Source organism: Hippopotamus amphibius, chromosome 9, assembly GCF_030028045.1.
Source record: "Hippopotamus amphibius kiboko isolate mHipAmp2 chromosome 9, mHipAmp2.hap2, whole genome shotgun sequence".
In the NCBI taxonomy this organism is placed as follows: domain Eukaryota; kingdom Metazoa; phylum Chordata; class Mammalia; order Artiodactyla; family Hippopotamidae; genus Hippopotamus; species Hippopotamus amphibius.
Window position 1 is genome coordinate 83,372,530 of NC_080194.1, and position 12,263 is coordinate 83,384,792.

Below are 12,263 nucleotides of genomic sequence, written 5' to 3' on the forward strand. Positions count from 1 at the left end.
GGTTTGGTCCTGCAGAGGTGTGAGGGCATCGCCCACACACACAAGCATGGAAGAATAGTGACCTCGGAGGGCCTCGAATATCGGGTGAAAGGGTGTGAAAACTCTGGGGGGCAATCAGAGTTTTCGAGCAGGAGAATGGCTGGAACAGAGCTTTAGAAGATAAAGCCAGCAGCAGAAACCTAAGAGATGTGTGTATTTGAATTTGTGTGTGGGTGTGTGGGTGTGTGTGTGTAGGAGGGCTGCAAGGTAGCCAGAGAAGACAGAAGAACAGGTTAGGAAGCTATGACAGTAGCTGTGTGTAATTACCTTGTTTACCCACTGAGGCCTAAAGCAAGTAGGTGGGGGCAGGAAGAGGAAACGAAGGGACAACTCTGAGAAGCAGCAAATAGGACTACCTCACTAAGTATCTTCCCCTCTCTTTCTCAGTGTCTTTGTTTTTGTCTGGTTGTCTGAGTTCCTCTTTCCAAGTGGATCAGAGGCCTTTCTGCAGCAGTCACCCCAGGGCCAACTTCACTGTCAGGCACAGATGCGATGCTTACTGTGATAGGAATCAAAGTTCCTTCCTCTTTCCTCTAAGCTCAGAGGCACTGAATGCAGGGATTCCCCAGGAGGACTGATTTTTGCAGACGGCATCTCCGAGGCCTGGCTCACCCAGAGCCCATGTTATCCTTCTATGCTAACCCGCGTCTCCAGGGACCCTGCTTCCTGCACGAGACCTTGTCGGCCCCAGGACCCCAACCCTGAGGGGGCCATTGTGGCTGCAAAGCCCCGTGGCCCTCTTTTCTTCCCCCGCTACCCTGGTACACCCCCAATGCCAGAGCTCGAGGTGGGGTTGGAGGGCCCAAGAGGGGAAGCCCAGTGCCTCTCCAAGGACCTGATTATTTCCAGACTTGTGCTAATTTTCTGATATGATCCTCACATCTCTGTGAGGCACTAAATCCTCATTACTTTTCCTGACCGATGCATTCTAATTAGATCAACACTTAAAACAAATTCACAATAGCCACAGGATGGCTTTCCATCTCATTAACTCCTCACTTATTATTTTCATGAAAATTACTGATAAAAATGTGCATCTCCATTTGGTGAGGCCTCACAGCCTCCTCGGCTCCTATCTTGCATCTCTCCCATCACCGGGGCTGCGCAGCGTCACCATGGTAACCCACAATAATAGAAACTAATAAATTACAAACGAGATGCTCGTTGAGCAATTATTGTCCTCTTTTATGCAAGTTTCTTGCTAATTTTGATCATAAGGGAAAGTACAATAAGACTCTGAAGGAATGAGTCTATTTCAAGAGAATATTAGCAAGCAGAAGCCTGGGTGGCTGAGTTTAGATCTGTAATAAAGTGATTTGGTGATTTCAAGCAATGGGAAGAGGAAATAAACTTCCTGCCTCGTGTCCCATGCAGTACTCACTATCGAGTCCCACAGACACCCCACTGGGGTGGGTTAGATCTGATTCTTGTTGTCCAAATGTACAAGGCATGGCCGGCCTTCTAGAGGTCCCCATGTCCCTTCCCCCGCCTCTGCCAACCTAGAGAGATAGATTATACGTTTTCATCCTTAAAACTTAAGGATAAAAATGGCATCACCTTTCTTCGGCACTCTTTCCAGGACCTCTCATCAACCATTCTTAGAAAGTTTACCCCATCCCCAAGCCTGATTGTCTTGTAGGCAGAGGCTACTGCAAACGTCCTCTGGGACCCTCCATGTGTGTGACCCTCCTGGACTCAGGAGCTCAGTGACAGAAGAAAGTGGTGCACCTAGGGCTTGCGTAGACACCAGTGAGTTGGAAAGATACTGCCAGGAAGCTTTCTTAGTTTATAGGTTTTGGGAAAATATTCTGCCCTGGAGAGAGAGCCCATTCTCGCATAGAGCAGCCATTTCTACAGTACCTGGTTCCCAGGATGAAGGTGGCAGATGAATCTTGCGAGGGGTGAGTTTATGTGACTTATACAGTGGTGTGAACCACAGGGAGACAGGTGTGCCAGGGCAGGGTGAGCAATTAGAGAATCAGGGAAAAGCTGTCTCGTGGGAAGCTGCCTTCTTCTATTAGGTGGGCAGGGTTCAGGGAAGGACCGCTCTCCCCAAACCCTCCTTCCCAGAACACAGCGAGCTCATCAAGCCACCATCCCCTTGAGAAGCCTGTGGGGCTGGGACATCTGGGTGCATTCCCAGCTCTGTCTCTGCCTCATCCTCCAGCAAAGCTCTCCATCGCCTTAACTCTTGTGCTCATTGCTTGGGGTATCTTGGACCAGGAAGCCAGGAATCACTTTGGACACTTTCCCTCTCAGATCTGGTCATCTTCTAGGGAATACTGATGCCCTGGCATGGTGAGCTCTGGGTGAAAAAGGGACTGCGCTGCCTGATAAACAGCAGGAGGAGTGGATCAGAGGACGGATCTCACAGTGAAAGGATCCAGCGAGTCTGAACCATTTTCCTAGGTCTCCACAGGACCTTCAGACATTCTGACACCTGCTTTAGGAGCCTGGCTAGGAGATAGGACCCAGCTCTGTGTGTTACCTGTGAGTGAAGGTTTATGGAGGGCTGGTTGGGGGAGTAGGGCCCCCCGAGGTCATTCCTGAGCAGGTTATCACTGTGCATCTTGGTTTTGAGGCAGGTGATGTAACGGTTACAAAAGTCCTTGCAGAGTTCATTGACTTTCTCCAGCTCCAGCAGGTGGATTCTCAGGACCTGGATTGCCTTCACCATCTGTGGAGGGGGAGGAGAGATGAGCCCAGGTGTCTGGATCCCAGCCCCCTCTCTGCCTCGAACCCCGCCCCCCCCCCCCACCAAGTCCCAAGAACACGGGGAGAGAGGAGCCCATCCTCGCCCTGGGGATATGTGCTTTCCACCCGCAGGATTTAAATGCTCGTTGTGGGTAGCTGCCGATTATTTGCTTGCTTTGAGGTCACTGTTAACACAGCTGTTCTTGAGGCAGGTGTGGTATTCTGAGAACAGCACTGGCCTTAGAGGTGGAAGGCCAGGTCTCAAGGCCCAGGCCTGCCATTTATGGTCTGTGTGGCCTTGGCCAAATGCTAAAGCTCTCTGCGCCTCACCGTCTGACAAACGGGGACCATTATGCCCTCGCTGACGACTGCAGGTTTGTGGAGAGAAGCATGTGAGGGAAGGCACGAGCTGCAAATGGCGAGGCCCTGAACAGGCACGAGGAAGACCAAAATCAGAGCTCTCTGCAAGAGCCGCAAGAGGTCAGGGACTGGCTGTCCTTAAACGTGTATTCTGAGAGCCTCATGTGATGCCAGTCACCTTGCAGACGCCCCATCAATACGTGTTGACTGACTGCGTCACCCAGCATGACTTAGCTGGGCGCTGGGATGCCCAACTGTCTGCGGTGCCCTTTTCCGTGCCCTTTGGATTCTTGTACGTGTGCCTGCTGCCTCTTCAAGTGGATGTTCCTAACCTTTTCAAGGCAAGAGGCTATTTCTCAAGCGAGGCTCTTCTCTTTATTGTTGTTATTATCATAAAAAGAAAGTGCTATGGGAGGTATGGAAAACAGAGGATAAAGAAGACTGCCCTTGATCCAATCACCCTAAAAGAATGATGATTTTGGGGGGTCTTCACATGCATGTATTACAACATAGTTTTAATCACCTTGTATAGACAATTTTGCTTCCTGTTTTTCCCCTTAGTTTACCAAATGTATTTTTTTAAGCAGCAGGAATGTTTTCTCTCTTCTCCCTTCTAGACCGTGAGCTTCCAGGAGGGCGGTGTGGTGTCTAACTCGCTCACCCTGTTGTCCTCGGTACTAACACACGGGGATACTGAGTCAGTATTTGTTGAATGGGTGAAAGTTATTGAGTAAATATATTTTAAATTGTTGCACATCATTCCATGTGTGCGCCATATGTAGCCAATTCCTTATTGTTGGGCATGTAGGTTACTTCCAATTTTTCAATTTTATAAAAAATTGTTATCATGGCTATCTCCCAACCTTATAGCTTATTCATGTTTCTGCATTATTTCCTTAGGACAAGGCCCCAGGAGTGACAGAAAGAAAGCTATGGACCGTCTTCTGGCTCATGGTAAATATGGTCAAAAACAGTGCTGGAGCAATTGGATACCCACAAGTGAAACAGTGACCTTGATCCAAATCTCACATCTTATACAAAAATAAATGGACCAAAGACTGAAATGTAAAATATAAGACTATAACATTTTTAGGAAAAATAAAAAACACAGGAGAAAATCATCAGGACTGAGGGCTAGGCAAAGAGGTCTTAGACTTGACACCAAAAACGTGATCCAGGAAAGGAAAACTGGATGAACTGGATCTCATCAAAATTTAAAATGTTTGCTCTTCAAAAGACCCTATGAAGAAGATAAAAAGATAAACTACAGACTGGGAAAAAAATATCTGCATGCCACATATCTGACAAAGGACTTCCGTCTAGAATATACACAGAGCTCTCAAAACTAGCCAGTAAAATAACAAGCAATCCAATTAGAACATGGGCAAAAGACAATATCAGACATTTCACTGGAGAGGATATGTAGATGGCAAATAAGCACATGAAAAGATGTTCAATGTCATTAGCCATCAGGGAAATGCAAATTAAAACCGTAACGAGATATCACTACACACCTATCAGAATGGTTAACATTATAAACAGAGATAACACCAAATGCTGGCAGGGAATTAGAAACAGGATCACTCATTTGTTGCTGGGGGTATGAAAAGTGGTCCAGCCACTCTGGAAAACAGCAGAACAGCTCCTTACAAAACTGAGTATACCATCCAGCTCAGCAATTGCACTCTTGGGCATTTATCCCAGAGAAATAAAGACACACGTTCATCCAAAAACCTGTATGTGAATAGTCAAAGCAACCTTATTTTTAATGCCCACAAACTGGAAGCAACCAAAATACACTTCAACAGGTAAATGGATAAAGAAACTCTGGTACATCCATATCACAAAACAGTACTCAGCAATAAAAAGGAACAAACTATTTTATTGATACACTCAACAACTTGGATGGACTTAAAGGGGATTATGCTGAGGAAGAAAAAAGCCAGTCTCAAAAGATACTGTGTGATGCCATTTATATAACATTATCGAAATGACTAAATTTTAAAGATGGAGAAACAGCTTAGTTGTTGCCAGGGGGTGTGATGGGGAGGGAGGGAGGGAGGAACTGTTCTATCATAGTGTTTCCATGAATACACACACGTGATAAAATAGCACAGAACTAAACATAAACACACACACACACACACACACACACACACACACACACACACACAAATGCATGTAAAACTGGTGAAATCTCAATAAGGTTGGTGGATCATACCACTGTCATTTCCTGGTTGTGACATTGTACCCTAGTCACCCAAGAAGGGAATCAGGACTTCTCTGTATTAATTCTTACAGCGGCATGTGAATCTACAGTTATATCAAAATAAAAAATGTAAAAGACAGGTTGGGGCTTGCCTTTAGAGACCATTTATGTTGACATAAGCGGTGTACAGGTGCCCCTCTTTAATCCTACCCTCCTAGCTTTTGCCCAGCATTTTGATGCCCAGGAAAACAAGGAAGGGCATCTCTCCCAGAGAATGCTGACTGTCAGGTGTGTCAAGCTGTTGTGGCTAGAAGCCAGGGCCACACCCTCTCTGAGCTTCATCTGCCTTTCAAGTGGGGAGTGACTGAGGAACCCCCAGGTTGGTATTTGGATTGTCTGATGGGCAGGGATTGTGCTTGACTAATTAAAGGCTCTTGGAGTACAGAATTAGACTAAGCATCACTCAAAGACAGAAATCAACAATTGTGAGTCTTCACGCAGGGCTCAATCACAGGGTCTTTTCCTCAGGGGATGCCCCCTCCATGGGGATGAGACTAAAGGAGACTGTGCCAACCCAGGCAAAGAGGAGGAGCGTGACTTTGGTCCAGATTATTTGGACCAAAAGATGGAGTCGAGTACTAAATAAATTATTTGCTCTTGCATAAATTTTTCACTTGACCTTAGCCGTGCAGATCTTGGTTTATGTCTCTCCAAGTAATTAGCACAGTATAAGATGTTTAATAAACACTCGTTGATTGATTGATTCATTGATAACAATACCCAAACAATTCTTATTCTTACTGTGTCTCAGGGACTGTGTTAAACCCCATCACATGCCTTATTTATTCCACATAATGACCTCTGCAAGTAGGTACCATTATTGCCCATATTTTACAGTTGATGGAAATGAAGCCCAGAGGTAGAAGTTTACTTGCTTAAAGTCACACAGTTGGTAAGTGACAGAGCTGGGACGTGAAGCCAGGCTGCCTGTGTTGCTTCATGGGTAATGTGGGCTCTCAGGATTTACACAGAGATAATGGCAGAGAAAGGGTGTATGGTTTAGGGAGAAAGTGGCTTAGTGACACAAAATATGGGCTTCCAGGAAAACTAAACAGCTTTGGGGAAACTAACGTTTAGGATTTCCAGAACCCTCCCTGGCAATGTTCCTCCATTCAGCTGCTCTGGTCTGGTCCCGAGGAGCCAGAGTACCTCACCAATGGGGGTATCTGCTTCCCCATGTGTAAAAAGAGAGGGTTGGACTGTCAGGTGCCTTCCATTTTCTGATTCTCTGAACATTACAGGGAGTTCTGCCCTCAATTCACTGACAGTCCTAGAAGGGACTACATGAGATGATCTAGGCCGGCTTCTAGGTGACTAGATGGTCCAAACTCTCCCGACACATGGCTACATGTTCTGAGGCTCTCTTATCACTTCAGACCATCTCTCCATCCTCTCAATCTGCTGAGTTCTTCCTAACATTTACCAAAATCTCTCCTGCCTTAATATAAAGTGCTGACTCAGCCTTCTGCAAGCACCAAGAACATCAGTGCCTCTATCAATACAACGTCCCTTAATTTAATGTTATCCATTCAACAAATACTGAGTCTCATTATATACCAAACACTGGACAAGGCTTCTGACTTGAATAAGTTGAATAAATTGCCCAGTTAGCTTTGTCTTCTCCAGACAAAATAATCCTAACTCCTTAAACCTTTCTTCTTTCTCCCTCCTTTCCTTCCTTCCATCCTTTTATTTCTTCTATCTTCTTTCTGGGAGTTTTCCTTGACTGGACTATTTTTCATTTTCAATCAATGTTTTATTTATTCATTTTAAAATCCTTTCGTGAATACACACACATCCATACACACAAAAGTGCACCTAGCTATTTATAGGCAATACATACTTATCATGTAAAAAAAGCAGAAAATACAATTAAGTAGAACAAAATAAAAAAGCAAAATCTACCTAAAAGAGCTTTGCTCAAATGAAATATGCATGCAATGTGTTTAAATCAGATCTGGTGCACAGTGGCCAAAAGGAGACCTACCTTTTGGTCTAATAAAACACAGGTGAAGGATTACTTTTTTATGAGATAATAGGCTTGGTTTAAAGATTTAAGAACATAGAGTAAATCATAATGGTATCCCAAAGCAATGAATATGTAGGACCTATTCAGCATTAGAGAAAAAAATGGGCAATGCCATTAATGTGGGACAGCTGCCTGGCACAGTGCAAAGCCTGTGGGATTTACCATCAGACAGCTTGGATTTGAGTCCAGGCCTACTGTTTACAAATTGGGTGACGTTGGGCTAATTCCACGACTTCCCTGAGCCTCAGTCTTCCTCATCTCTAACTCACAAGATTTGATAAGGGCTAAAGGAGATAATAATGTGAAAGTGCTTTATAAACCACAGGGAACCAAATGCATACACAATTTTGCAACCTCTTTTAATGACTTCTAATATCCTGTTGGCTTTTCTATTGCTATTCCATTTTCAGATAGTGGAAAAATAATCATCCTCAGTTTTTTCTTCTCTATTTATGTTTAGTAAATCATCCTTTATCTTATTCTTATGCAGTTTTGGGGGTTTGCCTCTAAATCAGAATAAAACTCTGATGTATTAAACTATTTTCCTAAGTGATCAATGTCCTGTAAAAGGTTACTCCAGATCTTCTAGTGCAATAACAATTCCATTTAATTTAATATTGTCATCAACTGTGAGCAATGGATCCCCAATTCCTTTTCTCCCAGTTTTGCTTCATCTTTTAGCTTCTCTGCCTCCCTTCTTTTTCAAAAAAAAAAAAAAAAAAAAAAAAACCCCACAAACCCAGCCCTCGTCTTCTAAGCAGTATCCTTCATAAAAGCAAAATGAGATGCCACCTTGCATTTCAGTCTCATGTCACAGAGCACGAGCCCCACAAGTCTCAGGAAGGTCCACAGGACCGGGCCGCTCATTTGCTGGGAAGTCGCGTAGCATGATATCCTGAATCTACTATTTCCTGCCTGGGTATTTGGGGCAAGTCATTTAACTTCATCTGTAAAACATAAGCTGATAAATAATATTTACACTGTAGAGCTGTTGTGAACATTGAATAAGATTGTATACACATATGTCCTGGGTACAAAATAGCCATGTGTTACGTGTGATTCTTTATGCCAATGCGCCCCTCCCCCCATCGTCAAGTACTTTTCTGAAAAAGTGGCCTCTCTTGTAGGATTGTGGGCTCTTCATTTGATAGTAATAAATCCTTGCCTTTCAAAACATTTATATACATAGCACTTTACAATTTGCAAAATGCTTCCCTCTCCGTTACCTCATTTGAGTCTCATAAATGTGGGGACACGCAGGCACGTTATCACCCTCCTAGAGATGAGGAGATCAAGGTGCAGAGATTAGGTAACCTGTGAAATTCCATGCAGCAGTTAGGGAGGTAGCTTTGCCCTGGAGGGCGGATTCCTTTTATCCTCTCCTTCTGCAGTTTTGGAAGCTGGAATATTCTCCCTCATTTACAGGTGAAGGAATTGGGAAACACACATTCCTGGAAGTGCTCTGATGTTTCTTGGGCACTTTCACTCAGACAGGCAAAGCTAAAACCTAAATGGGAATATTTTCCAGACCAGACCAGCCCGGCCCGGCCTGAGTAGTTGGAAGGGTGGGGTCCCTGGAACAAGGCCTGGGACATGGAAGAAAGGTGAAGACCAGAGGCTGGAGACTGCCAGATGATTGGTGGACAGGATTAGCACTTAGGGAGGCCACCACACACGACAAGTCAAATGCTTTTAAGTCACATGTGGCACTTCCCCTCCCATGTCCTCAGAGTTTGGAGAAGCATTGTGGTTCAGGGGAAAGAGGTGGGCTTTGGGAGTTAGACCTGCATGGTGCAAATCCCAGCTCTGTAACTTACTGACTATAGGGTTCTCAGTCTTGGATTCCCCCTTCTGTAAAATGGGTATAATGATAACCCCCTCATAGGGCTATAGTGAGAATTAAATAGCAGAGCTGGGTGATAGAGAACAGTGGTTTTGCAGGCTGAGTCTGGGGTCCTGCACCTACTGGGATGCTCTGGACAATTCACATGATCTCTGCACTTCGATGTCTTCAACTGTAAAAGAGGATGACAACTGCAATCCCCTCAGAGTCATACTGAGGGTGAAACGAGATCTGGCCAAAAATCAACGAAAGACAGGTGAAGAGGAAGCACTAAGAAAAGCTCAGCTCCAGAGCCACGTTACTGCTGAGTGTGTGCCCGGGCTCCACGCCTGTGTGTGACCCATGTGCGAGCTGTGTGGTCTTGAGCTGGTGACTTCACCTCGTGTCTCAATCTCCTCATCTTAAAATGGGGATAATATTAATGTGTCTTGTGGGTCTGAAAAGAGGATTAAATAAGATAATATACACGTGAAATGTTTAGAACAGCACCTGGCACCCAGTAAGTGCGCTGTAAATGTTAATTACTACTGGCTTTGGTTATTATTTCCTTTCCCTGTTCTGGAGTCATGGGGGATTTTCTGCTCCCATTGAGGCGAAGAAGGCGTGGACGGAAGGCTGAAGGGAATGGGCTCTCTCAAGGGGGCCGCCCGCAGTCTCGGTGGGCCCAGGGCTCTGGCCGGCCTCCTTCACGTACTCCTCATTCACAGCCTCTGGCCTCTGGCCCTGCCCCTTCAGAGTGGGCCCAGGGGCCTGGGGGGCCCCATTTTGGAGCTGGCTTTGCGGTCAGGCAGCTATAATCTGTCCCTTGAGCCACACCAGAGTCTCATTAAAACGTGCCCCATAAATGTTAAAAAATTTACACATAAAAAAATTCCATGCATGAAACTGAAACCGTACGTTTTACAGCCACGGTTTGAAATCTTGCATAATATATAAAACCTCGGCCCTGCACTGGGGGCCCATAAATCAGATTTTATACAACAAAAAGCTTTTACCTTTCAAAAGGGTTTGGGGAACTTGCAAATTTTACAAACTGTACCAACTGCCAGTCAGAGGCTGCTGGGCCCAAGCAGGGGATCAGCGGGCCAGGTGACAGGGGCCTGGCGAGCACTGGGTGGTGTGGGAATTGGAGTAGGGGGTATCCCCGGGCGAGCTAACCAGGGTGGCGTTCCAGTTTAGCCATCGTGGGGGTGGAAAGCCACCCCCATGGCACTGAAATGGGGCAGGGGAGAGGGTCAGAGAGCGTGGGCACCAGGGGGAGAGATGCTGGTGGTCCTCTGTATACATGAGGGCTCTGTTGCCCCCTGGGAAGCAGAGAGGTGGGTGATGGAGTGGAAGGAGCAGGCAGACCTGGATGCTGGTGAGTCACTGCCTTTCTCCGGACTCCAGGGTCCCCGTCTATAAAATGGGTGTGGTGCTCTCTATGCTTGTGGGTTCCCCCTCGACGTTTTGTGAGTCTAAGTTTCTCTTCTGGCAGCTGGCTAACCAGGAAGGGAGGTTCGCTCAGAAATCTACACTCTGGGAACCTCTCTGAGCAGCTCTGGGAAAGCTTAGTCAGCTGTTCCCATGGGAACTTGTCCGGGAGACCGTGGAGCAGGGGAGGCAGACACAGCGATTTGCTTGGGCGGGAGGAGGGGGACCGGCTGGAGGGGGAGGACCCGCATCCTGCATCCCGGTGGTGGGCCTGGTGGGGCTGGGGAGGAGGCATGATCCCAGCGCCACTCTGGGTCCCAGGGTGGGACAGAGTTTGGGGGGACCCTAGTGTCCTCCTGACAGTCCCATCTGTGAAAGTCAATATTCAAGGGCAAAGGAAAGCTGCCCTGACACACACATATATATAAAATAAATCTCTCAATTATCTCAGCTCATTTGCTTGGGGTCTCATTTTATGTCCCTGCTCCGCTGCGCAGTATATCTGTCCGGATAAAGAGTTACAGTCCACTGGGCTACGTGTGCGGGGTTGTAAAAAATACAGATGCCAAATTAACTGGCTGTGGCACTCGGCAGCTGATTGAGCTGATAATGACGCGATCTGACCTTTTTCTAATTTCTAATTATGTGCATCTCGGCTGTGCTGGCTGCACGATTCCTGTTCTAATGACGGCTCCTGTGGTTGGCCTCTTCATCTCCCTCCTCCTGACATAGGACTACAAGTGGGGTAGCAAAGGGCGCTGCCTGACACCCCCTCACCCCCAGGGAGTTTCAGGCTCCTGCCACACAGTCTCTTTGATGGCCTGGAGGTGAGGTGAGGAGGCTGGACTGCCCGGCTTTAGTGATACTGCATTTGACCTTAACCTTCTGGATGCCACACATTTTTAAAGGCCATTTAGTTCCACAAGCCATCTCATTAATTTTTTATGACAGTCACAGGAGACAGGGGTATTGGCTCTACAGACAAGGAAACCGAGCTTCAAAGGAGTTGTCGTCAAGGTCACCCAGAGGGTGAGCTGTGTAGCTGGGCTCAGGTTCTCCGCTCCTTCAACTGCCTCCACTTAAATAATCCATCCATCCATCACTGACTGTGGCTAACTGCTCTGGGTAAATCAGGTCCACGTGAGGAGGTGGGCTGTCCAAGGCCTGCTCCACCAGTGTCCACTCTCATTCCAGTTACCTGGAAAGAGGCCCAGGGAGCACCAGGGGTCTGGGGCCACTGGGGCAGCTCCCACAACATCCACATCCTTAGGTCAGGTGTGGCATGTAGTAGACACCAACTGCGTTTTGTTGGATTTATGAAGACATCTGAATCTTTGAGTGAACAGATCCCTGAGAGGTCCAGGTAGCGTGGGCCAGGGGAGAACAGGGAGGCGGCCACACTTTTTGGTATTTTCCAGGCTGTGCTAGAATAAGAGGCTACCCTCAGGGGGTGGGGGGTGCGGGGTGGGGGTCTTCCACAGCTCACTTGGCAGGTGGTGGTGGGCAAGGTCTGGGCAAGGTTTGTTTCCCCAGGACTCCTACCTCTGAAGGTTTAAATTCTTTCATATTACTCAGCCTATTTTACGTATTTCCTACCAAGTTAGGCCTCAGTTTCT

At 46.6% G+C, this 12,263-nt stretch overlaps 1 protein-coding gene across 2 annotated transcripts in view; it reads right to left on the reverse strand.

Annotated features, from left to right (window-relative positions):
- PKNOX2 (PBX/knotted 1 homeobox 2) overlaps positions 1 to 12,263 on the reverse strand; it is a 256,121-nt gene that overhangs the window by 30,847 nt on the left and 213,011 nt on the right. For both annotated transcript variants that reach the window (XM_057695958.1, XM_057695959.1), the window contains one exon: positions 2,528 to 2,716. In XM_057695958.1, coding sequence (XP_057551941.1) covers positions 2,528 to 2,716 — 189 coding nt within the window. The remainder of the gene's footprint in view (positions 1 to 2,527; positions 2,717 to 12,263) is intronic.